Genomic DNA, 16948 nt, shown 5'->3' with positions numbered 1-16948 from the left:
ATTTCACTATTTCGGGTCACCGTGACCTTGACCTTTGACCTAGTGACCTCAAAATCAATAGGGGTCATCTGCGAGTCATGATCAATCTACCCATGAAGTTTCATGATCATAGGCGTATGCGTTCTTGAGTTATCATTCAAAAACCATTTTACTATTTCGGGTCACCGTGACCTTGACCTTTGACCTAGTGACCTCACAATCAATAGGGGTCATCTGCGAGTCATGATCAATGTACCTATGAAGTTTCATGATCCTAGGCCCAAGCGTTCTTGAGTTATCGTCTGACAACCACCTGGTGGACGGACCGACAGACCGACCGACAGACCGACCGACATGAGCAAAGCAATATACCCCCTCTTCTTCGAAGGGGGGCATAAAAATAACAAATGATCTCACACTGACATGATAAATACCCTCTATTCATTAAACATGAAATTTAAACTTATTGCATTTGTTTCCCCTGTATATAAGAAAGATATAATAGTGTATTACCTCCCCTGTCCTGCTTATATTTATATTAATCAACAAAATTAAACATTAACACAATATTTAATATACAAAATATACAAAAAAATCTCATATTCTGATAATATTTTTACTGATCCACTTTATTTTCCTCAAAGGATGATGCTTCATTGGACTGATAATTATAGATTTAGGATTACAGACCAGTTGCTTCAGTTATATTGTTCAGAGTTCGCCCTGTTGGCCGCGTATGCATTCTTGAGTTATCATCCAAAAACCATTTTACTATTTCGGGTCACCGTTACCTTGACCTTTGACCTAGTGACCTCAAAATCAATAGGGGTCATCTGCGAGTCATGATCAATGTACCTATGAAGTTGCATGATCCTAGGCCCAAGCGTTCTTGAGTTATCATCCGAAAACCACCTGGTGGACGGACCGACCGAAGGACCGACATGACCAAAGCAATATACCCCCTCTTCTTTGAAGGGGGGCATAAAAATAATATTCATACAGGATCTACACCAATTTACCATTTGTCTTCAAACCATTTTTTTAAGTAAAAAAAAAGGTCTATAAACTAAACCGCATAAACAACTAATCAATCTACTGGCTATTAATTTACTATTTTTTTATGGAATAAACCCGACTTGTTGCCCAGTTTGTCAGAGTTTAACATGTTTATTTCAAAGATGACTTGCCAATCTTCCCACGGCACAATCCACATATTTCTCAACATGCTCATTCTTTTTCTTTTTTTCATACAGTTGAGGTTAGCAGATAAATCTTTCTTTTTGACAAACAAATGACAAATTCACAAAAGAAATTACCATTTTAAGTTTATGTAAATTTCCCTAAAAAAAACACAACAACACAAAAAATGCACATGCAATCAGTTGAACAAACAGACAGATGGATAGTGTGACTGCCATATGCCACCCTACTGGGGGAATTTCATTTCAAATATATTGTTGAAACAAGAGATGTATTGTTCAGACACACAATGCCCCCTATTGCGCCGCTTTGAACAAAAAAAAAAAAAAAAAAAAAACCTTTGACCTTGAAGGATGACCTTGAACTTCCACCACTCAAAATGTGCAGCTTCATGATAACGCCGCTTTTATAAAAATTATAATTTTTGTTTACCTTTGACCTTGAAGGATGCCCTTGACCTTGAAGGATGACCTTGACCTTGAACTTCCACCACTCAAAATGTGTAGCTTCATGAGAACGCCGCTTTGAAATTAAAAAAAAAAATTGACCTTTGACCTTGAAGAATGACCTTGACCTTGAAGGATGACCTTGACCTTGAACTTCCACCACTCAAAATGTGTAGCTTCATGATAACACCGCTTTGAATTATTTTTTTTGACCTTTGACCTTGAAGGATGACCTTGACCTTGAAGGATGACCTTGACCTTAAACTTCCACCACTCAAAATGTGCAGCTTCATGAGAAAGCCGCTTTGAATTTTATTTATTTTTTGACCTTTGACCTTGAAGGATGACAATGACCTTGAACTTCCACCACTCAAAATGTGCAGCTTCATGAGATACACATGCATGCCAAATATCAAGTTGCTATCTTCAATATTGAAAAAGTAATGGCCAATGTTGAAGTTTTCTGACGGACAGACGCCATATACTTGACATTTGACCTTGAAGGATGACCTTGACCTTCATCTTTCACCACTCAAAATGTTCAGCTCCATGAGATACACATGCATGCCAAATGTCAAGTTGCTATCTTCAATAGTGAAAAAGTTATGGCCAATGTTAAAGTTTTTTCGGACGGACGGACGGACAGACGGACATACACACATACTGACATACACATATACTGACATACTGACTGACAGACAGTTCAACTGCTATATGCCACCCTACCGGGGGCATAAAAATAACACAAAAAGTAGAAAAATTTCATATACCTTTCTCAAAGCAATTTAAATGTCAACACACTAGCGTCTTTGTTTAAGTTTACACAACGCTGATTGTAATAATCAAATTGATTGCATCAAACGCGTGTGAAGTTCTGAAAATTTTGCATTTGTTGAGTCCTGTATATGTTTGATTTACAACTTAAATGGATATATTGACAGTAATAAATAAAATCACCATACTCCAGAATATAACCATGGCAATACAGTGATGCTGTGAACTTCTCCATTGGCTTCACATTGCCAGTTTCTTATCAACACAAAATTGAATAAAGAGGTAAATGTATTGAAATAACATAGGTAGCGGATTATACAATAACACTATTTGGTTGTCATACCTTCTGTGTACTTGCATCTACGCATGGCCTGATTGTTATTCTCCTCCTCTTCCACGTTTCTTAGCTCCCCTTCCTCCATACTATTGTCTATGACATCCTGCTGCTCGTCTTTGGATGCGTCTTCAAGTGAGGCCTCATCCTGAACAACACAATAACACATATAAGGAATATTTTTTATATATGATCAGAAGGTTCAGATATATAACCTTATATACATGTATGTCCAGAAGGTTCACTTTCTGATTTACATTTTTTTACATTTCGTATATCACTGGCCAAACTGGTGCGCATACTGCATTGTAGTATTTATACATTAACGAATAAGAAAGTGTGAATTTCCAAGACTGGCTTCAAATACCTCTTGTTAGGATATCCTCTGGATAAATTTCAAAATATAAATAAACATAAGACAATCACTCCAGATTAAAGTTTTAATTCTTGAGCTCTGCACACCCTCTTAAAGATATCTGCCTATATATTAAGTTTCAAGCTGTTACAGTATTTTTCACAAGATTCTCGAGATTAAGTACATTAATGTACAAAGTGGCAATAACTCTAAAAATAGGTGAGCACAAGTTATGGTTCGTGTGCATGGCACATCTCCTGAATGTGAATTACTGAAATGTATGTTTAAAGTTGATACCTCTTTTAGTTTTCAAGAGATGCTCCAGACAAAAATTAACAAAGGGCAATCTCTTTAAAAACGATAAGGCAATTGGTCCTAAAGCATTTACCTGCGGCCGGAAGGAACATATCTATTCTTGGAAGGTGGAATAACAAATAATGAGAGTATTTTAACAATAAATATTTACCTTTTAGGCATATTTTTATTAGTGCACACGGCTGAGATATCAGTAGAACAAATGTTCTGACAAGGTTCAAGAAGTTGTTTTTTTTAAGTGACTTCTAGGGACTAAATATGTTTTTTATTTGACCTAGAAACCTAGTTTTTGAGTTTGCATCAACCAGCCCATATTTAATGGGGACAATGTTCACCAAGATTGAACAATTGATGTGGTCTATAGAGCGTTAACAAGGTTTAACCTATAGCCATATAAGGAAAACTGCCTCATTCCTTGGTGGCCATGTTTTCCATTGGACCAACACCGTTGTTTAAACCAGATATTAGAACGTATGTTCTGTCCAAGTTTCAAGAAGATTGAACAATAAATGCAACTTCTAGAGTGTACACAATGAAATTCTTTAATTTTACCTAGTGACCTAGTTTGTGTATCTCACATGATCCAGTTTTGAACACTGTCAAGATTTCTTTGGGAAAAATGTTCTGACCAAGTCTCATGAGGTTCTGAAATTAATGTTGCCCTTAGAGTGATAACAAGGTACATGTTGACAATGCACGATACAAAACGACAGACAAAAGGCAAACACAAAAGCTAACAATAAGCAGGTTGTGCACAGGTGAACTCAAAATTAAGTTAATTAACTGAACATGCTTTGTGTAAGGCATCTGCAACTATCAAAGATTTACAAATCTCACAAACTGGCTGGCAAAGAGTCAGAAAATACTTCATGTAATTAAATTGATAGCAAACCTGCTCACAGTAAATGTTTGCTGCTAACTAGTTTGGGTTAGACAGATCTCCATTTAATACCTGAAGTGGCTCACAACAAAGGGACACAAAACATACTAAAAAATTGGCAGACTTTATGGTGGACATAATAACAGGCAATAAATAATTTCATATACATGACAAAACTGCAAATGTTTATTAAATGATGTAAAACTCGCTTTATTCTTATTGCTACTTCATTAAATAACAACTGGACAATACCAAAATGTTTATGAAATGAACTAATATTTTCAATGTGCTTTTATAAATGATAAATGCCACCATTTTAATTTCCAACCTTTTCTTCAAGGATAGCTTTCCTTATTGAAACAAGGGCTGTTTGTAAAACATGCATGCCCCCCATATGGGCTCTCCGTTGTAGTGACAGTCATTGTGTGAATATGTTTTTTGTAACTGTGACCTTGAAATAAAATCCAATACGTATCATGGAATCATTTACTTATTAATACTAAGGTGACATTCTCTATACATTCTGTCTACAATTTATGTCACTTATGTCAACGACCTGTGAAATGTATCCAATTAATAGTGCAAAAACCAATCAGGACCTATACTAATCAATTATATCCATTATATGATTGAGTCTTTGATTTTTTGGATTCCTTTCACACATTTTGACTTATTTGACAATATGTGAAACGTGCAAACAATTTGTAATGTTTTATTTATTAATGGTAATGAAACATGTTATTTATAGCAGCTAACTCCCCTAGCCAATGACCACCATAGATAGCAATGCAATCTGTTTAAAAATAGCCAAGGCTAGTGTTGTGTATTGGGCAAATGTATACAAGTGCAACTTGACCACATGACCAGTATCATGTGTTTACCACACACAGAAGTAAGTTATGTAATAGACCATTAATTCCGCTCCCAACTTTGGCCACTTGCCAAGATACTGACCAGTATCAGATGGGGTTGTGAATCGGTGTAAACAGTGAACACCAGTCCATGTAATACTGGCCTACCACTTGTACTCGTTGGTTTGGAGTTAATACAGTAATGCATGTACAAATCAGACACTAAGCTCAAAAGTTAATAAAACATGCATGCCCCCCTATATGGGCTATAAGTTGTAGTAGCAGCCATAGTGTGAATACGTTTTTTGTCACTGTGAACGGTGGTGGTGGTGGTGGTGGTGGTGGTGTAGTAGTAGTAGTAGTAGTAGAAGTAGTAGTAGTAGTAGTAGTAGTAGTAGTAGTAGTAGTAGTAGTAGAAGTAGTAGTAGTAGTAGTAGTAGTAGTAGTAGTAGTAGTAGTAGTAGAAGTAGTAGTAGTAGTAGAGGTGGTGGTGGTGGTGGTGGTGGTGGTGGTGGTGGTGGTGGTGGTGGTAGTAGTAGTAGTAGTAGTAGTAGTAGTAGAAGTAGTAGTAGTAGTAGTAGTAGCAGTAGCAGTAGCAGTAGCAGTAGCAGCAGCAGTAGCAGCATTACAATACCAATACTTAAGAATGATCAAATGGGAAAAGGTAACCTAGCACTGGCAGTAAATATGGGGCTCATTTACAGGTCAGATTTGGAATCTCTGCTGTAAAATGAGATTTTGAATGAATTAAAGGGAGGCAAATCTGTAATAAAAAGAACATGCATAAACCGTAGTTGTTTCTCTTGTTTGAACCATGCTAAATCCTTATAATGCCTATTTCCAGTAACTGTGACCTTCACCTGTGACCTTGACCTTTGACCTAGTGACCTCAAAATCAATAGGGATCATCTGCGAGTCATGATCAATGTACCTATGAAGTTTCATGATCCTAGCCCCAAGCGTTCTTGAGTTATCATCCGAAAACCACCTGGTGGACGGACCGACCTACCGACCTACCGACCGATCGACCGACATGAGCAAAGCAATATACCCCCTCTTCTTCGAAGGGGGGCATAATAATCTCTTCACTCAGATGCTGCATATCCGTCTGCATTTTGATATTGCTCTGGGGGACATTCAGCAATTCTAGCTCCTGCTGCAATTTCAGCATCGACTCGTGTTTCTCCTCTACCTGGGCATTATCCAGCCTCACCTTTGGTGGAACATTATATTACATTGAGAGGTGAATGGTGTATTAATTGACCCAGTATATTGGTTGGCAATACTATGGACATGAAAAATATGACCAATCTATTCCACAGTTCCCACAATCATTTGTGGTTAACTGTCAGTCTTACGTGCTGTATGTTACTGCCTACCCTCCAAAAAGTGGGACAAAATATGGATAGGCACATCAATGTCTACAAAGGGGATTCTGTCCGATTGTTCAGCAGTAAAGGTTGTAAGAAGAAAACTTCGACCCACACATTGAAACGCATGGAACAACATATGCAACAGTATCCAACAAGCTCACCATAATAACAATGTTTTCAGGTCAGCTAAAAAAAGTTGAAGACGAAAAAAGGGTGAGGAATATGTTACATCACTATTCACATGTGTGTCTTACAAAATATTGTAGTATGTTACAATGCGGCGAAATGTCCTATGTTGCTCATCTGAAAACATGCAATTGAAGAGATGAAAATTAAGAGACTCTCACCTTGTCTTTAATTTGTTCTTCAGGCATAACATCAACAGTCACAGCCTGTGTGTGCGAGTCGAACATTTCAGTGTCTTGTGTTTCTGAAAATATGCAGTGTGGTCCTTTACCAAGCTAGTACATGTATTTGTTTAAGCGAGTCTAGTCTATGAATGTTTTTTTGTGTTTTTTTTAACCTGTACATTTTATTTCACCTCCATTAATTATACAACCTATTGTTTATTTACATGTTAATTTGTTAATATGCAATAAAGTTCCTTTCACAATTTAGCTTGCTTGATATAAAACAGGTATTGCTATAATAGAGGTAAATCAAATCCATGCATAACATTATATAGATACAAACATACACACACAGACACATACATGTTATGATAGAAAACCCGTTAAGACTTCTGAAAGTTAAAAAATTTAATCAAACAGCAATGGTATTAAACATTTTAAGCAAACATTACAATTTACAATAAGATTATTCTATTGATCTACAAAAAGTTCCCATGCTAAGCAAAGATTATTGTTCAGCCCTCTTATTGAAGGTAGTAAACCCCTTCTCTTGCATGTAAATATAATACTATTTAATTTCTAGGATAAGGATATTTATATCAGTCATGTAAATGCTTGTACTCCCAAATAGCATTGTTTGACAGGAAATCTCTGTATATTTCTTCCCATTACGTGATCCTATATATTCTACAACATAATTAACAATTCTCTTGCCTATGGATTGAAAAAAAGGGGCAAACAATTTTGACCTATATTAGGTGACACTTTTACTGAACAACAGTTTTGTTTGATATCACTGCCAATCTTTAATGCTATGTGTTTGGCAGGCAGGTAATAGTCATTGATTCTGTAAGGAGGGCAACCAGTCACTTCAAAACAAGCCCCAAATGAAAATCAAACCTGCTACTCTGAATGTGAAATTAAACCAAAGCTGTCCGGTTCAAGTGCTGAATTCCACCTAAAATTCCACCTATTTTCTTTTACCGAAAAGTGTGATCTTAACCTTAAAATTGAGGAACATAGTTACTTATTTATTAAAAAAACTGAAATATCTATGTAAACTATTGATATATGAATGTTATTACAATCGATTTTATTCTTATAAGCTTGCTTTTCACACAAACAATTAAAAAGGGGCAATAAGTTCATAAATACATGTATCAAAGAAAGGGTAATGTTTCTAACCGTCTTGTACTGCTCACTTCGTTTCGAAGTCTACCTAGCATTATTAAATAGTGTCATTTAAATCCCTTCAATTCCTTTGGGTTATGATTTGTATAATAAAATAAAACAAGTGTTCAGCGGTCGGAGACATATGCCCGCCAAAACAGGCTTTGAACTAGTAACCCCAATTTCAATAGGGTCATTTACTGTCCAAGGCCAATGCGCATGTGACATATCGAGCCAATTGCTCAATTCGTTGATCACTAATTGATCGGAAACGATTTTCACACTTAGTTTGACTGTGACCTTGGCCTTTGACCTAGTGACCCCAATTTCGATAGGGGTCCTCTACTGTCCACGGCCAATGCGCATGGGAAGAATCAAGCCAATCTGTCAATTCGTCGACGAGTTATTGATTAGAAAAGCTTTTCCCACTTATTATTCAGTGACCATGACCTTTGATCTAGTGACCCCAATGTCAAAAAAGGTCATCTACTGTCCAAGGCCAATGCACATGAGAAATATCAAGCCAATCGGTGAATCAGTTGACGAGTTATTGATCAGAAACGATTTTACACTAAGTGTGTAACAGTGACCTTGACCATTGACCTAGTGACCCCAATTTCAATAGGGTTCATCTACTGTCCAAGGCCAATGCACATGGGAAGTATCGAGCCAATCCATGAATCAGTTGATGAGTTATTGATCGGAAACTATTGAACTCTTAATGTGTAACAGTGACCTTGACCTTTGACCTAGTGACCCAAATTTCAATAGGGGTAATATTCTGTCCAAGGCCAATGCACATGTGAAGTATCAAGCCATTCGGTCAATTCGTTGACTAGTTACTGATTGGAAACGATTTTCACACTAAGTGTGATAGTGACCTTGACCTTTAACCTTGTGAACACAATTTCTGTAGGGGTCATCTACTCTCCAAGGCAAATGCACGTTTGAAGTATTAAGCCAATCGGGCAGTCTGGCCTGTAAATTATGACGGTCTTTCGCCATGTCTGCATAATAAATCAGTTTGATACAAGAATATGATTGGGTATATAATTGAGGTACAATAGAGAGTAATAAGTGATATATTAACAAACATTATCAATCTCAGTTTATCATTTTTAAGATTCACAGATACACATAATTATATATTAGACATTATTTAAACATATTACAGCAATTTGTTCATGACCAACCACCAAAAATACATAAGAAACTCACAAGGGCAGTGGGTTATTTTCACCTTTACGGCATTTTGACTAAAATTGGGAAATAAGTGTTGTTGCTGTTTTGCTAAATAATGCTTCAAATTGAGAATAGAAGTGTTTATCTGTTTTGTTTCAAATAAGGTTGAACTGATATGGCTAGATTGGAGATGAAAAAAAAATTCAAATGTAAAAAAACAACAAGAAATGTGTTTGTCGGAACCACTATGTCCCCTTCTGCGCCGCTTTGATTTTTTTTTTTTTAGCAGGTTCAGATAATTATCTCCCTTTAAAGCTTATTACTCCCCTTGGATTTGTTTTTTTTACCTTTGACCTTGAAGGATGACCTTGACCTTTTTACCACTCAAAATGTGCAGCTCCATGAGATACACATGCAGGTCAAATATGAAATTGCTATCTTCAATATAGCAAAAGTTATGGCAAAATGTAAAAGTTGGAGCAAACAAACACACAAACCAACCAACAGACAGGGCAAAAACAATATGTCCCCCACTATAGTGGTGGGACCGTGGGGGACATAAAAATCAGTGTGCTATGCAACTCTAACTTTAAACAAATATTTTTTGGAAAACTTCAATTGGAAATTTTTAGTCCCATTTGGAAACAATTTTTTTTTTCAATTGGGAATGGGGCCGAATACCAGACCCGATTTTTAACGGAAACAAGAGATGTGTTTTTCAGAAACACAATGCCCCCTATTGCGCTGCTTTGAAGCCATATATTTGACCTTTGACCTTGAAGGATGACCTTGACAATGACCTTTCACTAGTCCATATAAACTGACTCCCAGAGCCTTTGAAAATTTTGCTATGGCAGCTCTGGTAGTCCATAATTATGCACCCCTTCATAAACATGGGTCCAGTTCAGCGCACGGAATCCGTGCGCTTCACTAAATAGACGTCGTTCGAGGAAAATAATGAATAAACTTCATAAACATGTTAAATTTACCTGAATGGCAACCTACGGATGTTATCCTTTGCATGCACCCTATAAAAACACGACGATGCTTCAACACACTTTTCTCGCTGACATTTTTATGTTTAAATTTTAAACAGTGTATTCTGTATCGAATACCACATCGTTATTGACTTAAATAGGCTTCATCATATAACCCGGCGTGCAAAATATTGGTGTACTGCGACCTAACCAATATTGAGCCAATTTTCCAATATGGCGGATACAGCGTACGAAAGAAAAACTAAGTCAATAAAAAGCTATTATTTCTTGCTTTAATGGTACCATTTGGATGAGTTTGTGGTTTAGACAGGTAAACTTTAATAAGTTCTTGCAGTGTTCCTTAACCCTTGCATTGTTGATAACATTTTGCACCGATGGACAAGAGAGAGCGCATTGCAACTCTCAGCAACCATTTGGGCTATAAAGCTGAGAGTTGAATTATTGCATCTAGAACTTTCACTTCTCAAACTGTGCAGCTCAGTGAGATACACATGCATGCCAAATATCAAGTTTCTATCTTAAATATTGCAAAAGTTATGACCAAGGTTAAAGTTTTGACGCCGCTTTGAGCCATAAATTTGACCTTTGACCTTGAAGGATGACCTTGACCTAGACCTTTCACCACTCAAAATGTTCAGCTCCATGAGATACACATGCATGCCCAAATATCAAGTTGCTATCGTCAATATTGCACAACTTATTCATTATTGCAAAAATTAAAGGTTCAAGTTTTCCACATAATGACAGACAGACAGACAGACAGGCCAAAAACAATATACTCCTGATCATTCGATCCAGGGACATAAAAAACACTCCAAGCATGGCATAATAAACAACAACAAAAAAGTTAAAGAATGTCACTAGAGTAGTAAACAAGGATATAGTTTACTGATGCTCATTGTTTAATATAACTTTACTCCTTTATCAGTTGCACCTTGAAGCAAATATGTGGTATTGCAAATGAATGAATCAAGTGACTTTCAATATTTGTTTTGATTTTTAAGACATTATCTGATAGTATACTGCAACACTGTATTATTGCGGTACTTAGGAATATTCGTAGACGTCCCTATCTCAGTGGGACCAGTCCCGCTTTTCAGGAATGTGTCCCAGCGTTCCAGTATGAGACAATTTGTCCCGACATTCGTAAAAAAACATAATTGTATAAGTTCACAATACAATTCCCTATTCAAGTTTTGTCTGGCTTATATTTACCATCTCTTATCCGGGTTGGCATATTCACCGGTCAATTCCCGGTCAAAACCGGTCAATACTGGTCTCAATTGGTCAATACTGGTCGATTGAAAATTTTAGCATTTAAATATCACAAAGGAAGACTTTAAACTATTCTATATTAAATCAATCATTATTCTGTAATTGATAAACTTTTTTTTTAGTTATTTATTGTAAAAAAAAACACTTAAACTGTAAAAAATTACTTCATTATTTATGGAAACGGCCTCATATACATTAGGGCTAAGGCAATATCTTTACCTCAGTGTATCCATCTGTTACTGAAGTATTATTACTATTGTAGTTACCATAGTATTTCACTGATCTATTGATATATCTATTTGATAAGCAGATGGACAAACAGAACTCTTGTGTTTTCTAGGGTCAAAAATCTGGACCCTAAGCCTTAATTGGTAATAAACTGCATGCAGTGTTATGTCTCTGATATTGACAATGAAGCAAATCTGCCCTTATGCTATTTCATATCACTCACACAAAAAGGAGATAATAATAGTTACTTCTAATTTGTCTCCTAACTGTATTAAGGTTTTTTTTTCCTTTCATACTTAAAAATTCAATTGGTCTTCAAATGAATGAGCAATCAAAGTTCTTGATTTTGCCAACAAATAATGTTTTCCAATTGTGGGTCTACTCTAGAATTTTGTTTTCAATTATTTTTTCTTTTAGTAATTATTTCTTATTATGTTTTTTATTTTGATATCAATGGAAAATAAAATATTTTTTCATTATTTTGTTTAAAAAGAATTTTTAAAAATCTAGGCAAGAATACATGACAAGTAGGGGTCGTGTCAAAAAGGTGCCATTTAAGGCCCTATTATCAGTTTTGGGTGCCTCAACCCGTATAGGTGCGAAGACTGTGAGAAGACTGTGGGGACAGTGGGGCATGTGGAACAACTACAGTAATTCACAGAAATTGACAGGTTCTTGTTGAATCAAGCACATAATTATCTGAACATTCATAATTCATTAGAATCGAAAAAAAGTTCAATCAACCAGAAAAATCCAATTGACAATCTTCGACTAATTTGCAAAATTTTGAGAGATTGGCCTACAAATTGCATGAACAGGTATAAAATAGTGGGTATTAATAGCTAAAGACATTATTGGCAACATGTCTGTTTAACTTTTATTATCAATATTGTTTAATTAAGCATGGAATATTAATCAAAATTGGGGGTAAAGTCATGCCTTTTCCGCCCTTGGCCATGGGTCCGAAATTCGGCCCCATTCCCAATGCAAATCTGGTTATTTTTTTTCCCCAATTGAAAAAAAAAATCCGAATTCCAAAGAAATTTTTTTTTTTTTTTTTTTTTTTTGTAAACCTTTCAATATACTATGTTAAACTGACCCAGTGTAGAAAATAGAAAAAAATTGCATACAGTAATTAAATTATCTGTTGCCTTGAATTTGTTTAAAAAACAGTAAAATATGTTAAATTGATTATTTAAGACTTTCCTTATTTTCCCCAAATCCGGCGTTTCGCGTGATTTTTTTTACCTCAAAAAAAGGCCAGGCCATTTCCCCAAAATCAGATTTAATAAAAAACCTGCACTTATCACACATGTTCATAATGTTTTGTAAAATTTTAATAATATGTTATCAAAATAGTCATTATTTACCAGTTAACGGCTTCTTTGAAATATAAGAAACACTATTTACATGCGATTATTATTCCCTATTGAGCCAGTTTTGGGATTAATTTTTTTCCCAAAATGGTTTGTTTTAAGACGCGAAATTCCCAAAATTCCAGTGTGGCATTTTCCCAAAAAGGAGCGGAAAAGGCCTGAAAGTTCAATCGACCAGTATTGACCAGTAATGACCACTTGCTGCTTCGAGAGTATTGACCGGGGCGGTTTTAACCGGTAAAAACCGCTGGTTAAAACCGGGGACGGTCGATTGGTGCCAAGCCTATGACCCTTTAATGCCCCCTATTAACAAACAATATCTACTACTCAAATGCACCTGTAATGTTTAAACACCTCATCAGCAATTTATCAGATTTTTTTTTATTTTATCAGGCAATAGCACCATTTTGTTTTTATCATAGGGGTCGATAATTGCTATAGATAAACATCCTAGTGAAATAAAAGCCAACTGTTTTTGTATTTCATGGCCAAATCAAGTTCTAAGATACTATTATGCGGTTTTTTGTGGTATACAACCAAGGGCTAAAAACGTCACAAGCACCGATTGTGTATACATTGATATTTTACATAAATTCAATTTCATTTTGCAACTGATTTTTAAAAAATAGGTCGTACATATTGCATTTATCTAAATTTAATTGACATTTGGTTAAATAAACAGAGGGGTACTTTACAAAAGTGCTCGATGCGTGCACATCACATTACATGATATACTCGTGTTCAATTCGGGCCTGTCACGATTTGATGTTAAAGCCAAACAACTTATTTGGCATAGTAAATTTAAGTATAAATAAGAAACTTATTTTATATATGCCAATAAGAATATATCTGGTGGTTACAAGGTAGAAATCCGACTTTTTTGCACTTTAAACATTTAAATAATCGCGTTTGTCAAAATGGACGTATACGTCTAGAAATTCTTCTTTCGGTTTTAAAAGCGGTACCGTTTGAAAAATAATAACTTGCTAACTAGACTATAGATTTAATTTGATCTATGCCAATTAGAATATATCTGGTGGTTATAAGGTAGAAATCTTTTTTTGTGCTTTGAAACTTAAAAATATACGCGTTTGTCAAAATGGACGTATACGTATAGAAATCCTACTTTCGGTTTTAAAAGCGGTACCGTTTGAAAAATAATAACTTGCTAACTAGACTATAGATTTAATTTGATCTATGCCAATTAGAATATATCTGGTGGTTATAAGGTAGAAATCTTTTTTTGTGCTTTGAAACTTAAAAATATACGCGTTTGTCAAAATGGACGTATACGTATAGAAATCCTACTTTCGGTTTTAAAAGCAGTACCGTTTGAAAATTAATAAATGACTTGCTAACTAGACTATAGATTTAATGACAATTTTGAACACTTTCAAATTGCATCTATATGTATTGATTAACATATATTTCATTTCAAGGTCAGAGGCAAAGTGTGTTGCTTTATAAATAGAGGCATGCCTCACATTTGACTTTATGGAGTATTTTTTGCATGTGTGTTCACTTCCCAAAAATGAAAAATGTTTGTGTTAATGAAATTCTAGAATACATTAATCTTTTATTGGCAAGAAATTATCGGTTTTGGTAAGTACATGTAATATATTGATTACTGACTACACTAAAAGGTGGCATGATTGATTGTTTTAGGTGTCCCTCTTTTTGGTCAAATGTCCCTACATTTTAATGGAATGTCCTGATTTGGCGTTGGAAAATTCTAGAATGTACGTATATCAGATAAATGATTTTAAAGACAAACATATTTGACTTTACTGCATTGGATAATCGCCTTTTAATGACAAAAACTTTTAAAACTGCAGTTGCAACAAAAACACCACCACTGTCTGTCAGTGTTGTTTATTTGTTTGTCGGATGATTCCATGGTCAAAAGGTTAAACAGCACTAATATAAATTAAACATGAACAGACAAAGATCTGACATGAAATTAAAATTAACAAGCAAATTCGTTGAATTGATATCCCCCGCCTAAATACTTCTGGACACAAAAGTGTTATATTTGACACTAAAAAAAGCATTTTTTTGAAGATACAAAGGTCTATAACGCTGTTATTATCAGATGGTGTACAATGCCATTCGGCCTGAATCATCATATTATCCATATATATACTCATACCAAGTTTCAATGAAATCTGCAAAAGCACTTCCAAGATATGGCTCCGGACACAAAAGTGCCTATAGTAAAAAGCATTTTTTCAAGATACAAAGGGCCATTACTCTGTTTTTAACAGATGGTGTACAATGCCATTTGGCGTGCATCATCCTCATATGCATATATATACTCATACCAAGTTTCAATGAAATCCGCCAAAGCACTTCTAAGACATGGCTCCGGACACAAAAGTGCCTATAGTAAAAAGCATTTTTTTAAGATACAAAGGGCCATAACTCTGTTTATAACAGATGGTGTACAATGCCATTTGGCGTGTATCATCCTCTTATGCATATATATATTCATACCAAGTTTCAATGAAATCCGCCATCGCACTTCCAAGATATGGCTCCAGACACAAAAGTGCCTATAGTAAAAAGCATTTTTTCAAGATACAAAGGGCCATAACTCTGTTTTTAACAGATGGTGTACAATGCCATTTGGCGTGCATCATCCTCTTATGCATATATATACTCATACCAAGTTTAAATGAAATCCGCCAACGCACTTCCAAGATATGGCTACGGACACAAAAGTGCCGGACGGACAGCCGGACGGACGGACGGACGGACAACGCCAAAACAATATCCCTCGGCCTCTGGCGGGGGATAACAATCAATAAGGTATGTAGAAAATTAAATATAGCATTATGGAATATGACATCAAGTACAATAATAAACAGTTATTTACAAGCACTGTGCGATTTTTTTTTCTTAAAAAGTATCAATTTAACAATAAAAAATAAAATATTGTTAAAGTCTGAGTTTTAGGGCATTAAATTACTAAAAATCAATTCCTACTGGCAGCGAAAGAGGTTTTCGGTCAGATTTGACATGTAGGTCATGCAGGTTTGTTTATAAACAAAATACAGAGGGTGCTAATGAAAAACCGCCAGATAACCTGACGCACGAAATTACTGAGTTTGACTTGGGTGTGTATCAGTAGTATCGGCCCTGATTGTAAAATCATTTAAATATCTTAAGTGAACAGATTTAAAACAAGAGCTGTCAGAGGACAGCGCGCTCGACTATTCGAGTGCTTGACAGTATAATGTAAGCCATCATATAGAGGGGGGGTATAATGTGGGTGTGTGATTATTTAATAGATGATCTTTCAAAAATAAAAAAAATAAAAATTATTTTGGGGGGGGGTGGGGGGGGAGAGGGGGGTATAATGTGGGTGTGTGATCATTTAATAGATGATCTTTCAAAAATAAGAAAAAGAAAAAAAATTGTGGGGGGGGGGGGGGGGGTTGGGGGGGGGAGTTGGGGGGGGGGGTTCTGGGGGAGGGGGGGTTCTGGGGGAGGGGTGGGTGGGGGATGGTTTGGGTGGAGTGCATTGTGGTATATCAGGTAAGTGTTTTTTTGTCAAACTTTAACATAGATTTTTCAATAATATGCATATTCTAAGTATAAAAGGGGCCATAATTCTGTCAAAATGCTTTATACAGTTGTCTGCTCTTGTTTATAGGTTTGGGTCATGTTGTTAAACAAGTATGCAAAATAAGAAAGCAATATGTCAAGGGACACAGGAAATATTTGGGGTAGTACGTAAACTTTAACATAGATTTATCAATAATATGCATATTCTAAGTATAAAAGGGGCAATAATTCTGTCAAAATGCTTGATACAGTTGTCTGCTCTTGTTTATAGGTTGGGGTCATGATGGTTAACAAG

At 35.7% G+C, this 16948-nt stretch overlaps 1 protein-coding gene across 7 annotated transcripts in view; it reads right to left on the bottom strand.

Annotated features, from left to right (window-relative positions):
• The window catches only part of LOC127835025 (uncharacterized), a 75010-nt gene that overhangs the window by 43145 nt on the left and 14917 nt on the right, over positions 1 to 16948 (bottom strand). For all 7 annotated transcript variants that reach the window (XM_052361207.1, XM_052361208.1, XM_052361210.1 and 4 more), the window contains exons 2-3: positions 6855 to 6937; positions 2743 to 2881 (exon numbers count right to left, since the gene is read on the bottom strand). In XM_052361207.1, the coding sequence (XP_052217167.1) occupies positions 2743 to 2881; positions 6855 to 6937 (222 nt within the window). The remainder of the gene's footprint in view (positions 1 to 2742; positions 2882 to 6854; positions 6938 to 16948) is intronic.

Source organism: Dreissena polymorpha, chromosome 6 (assembly GCF_020536995.1).
Source record: "Dreissena polymorpha isolate Duluth1 chromosome 6, UMN_Dpol_1.0, whole genome shotgun sequence".
Classification (NCBI taxonomy): Eukaryota; Metazoa; Mollusca; class Bivalvia; order Myida; family Dreissenidae; genus Dreissena; species Dreissena polymorpha.
Note: the sequence above shows the minus strand (reverse complement) of the source record. Positions and strands in the feature narration are given on the sequence as shown.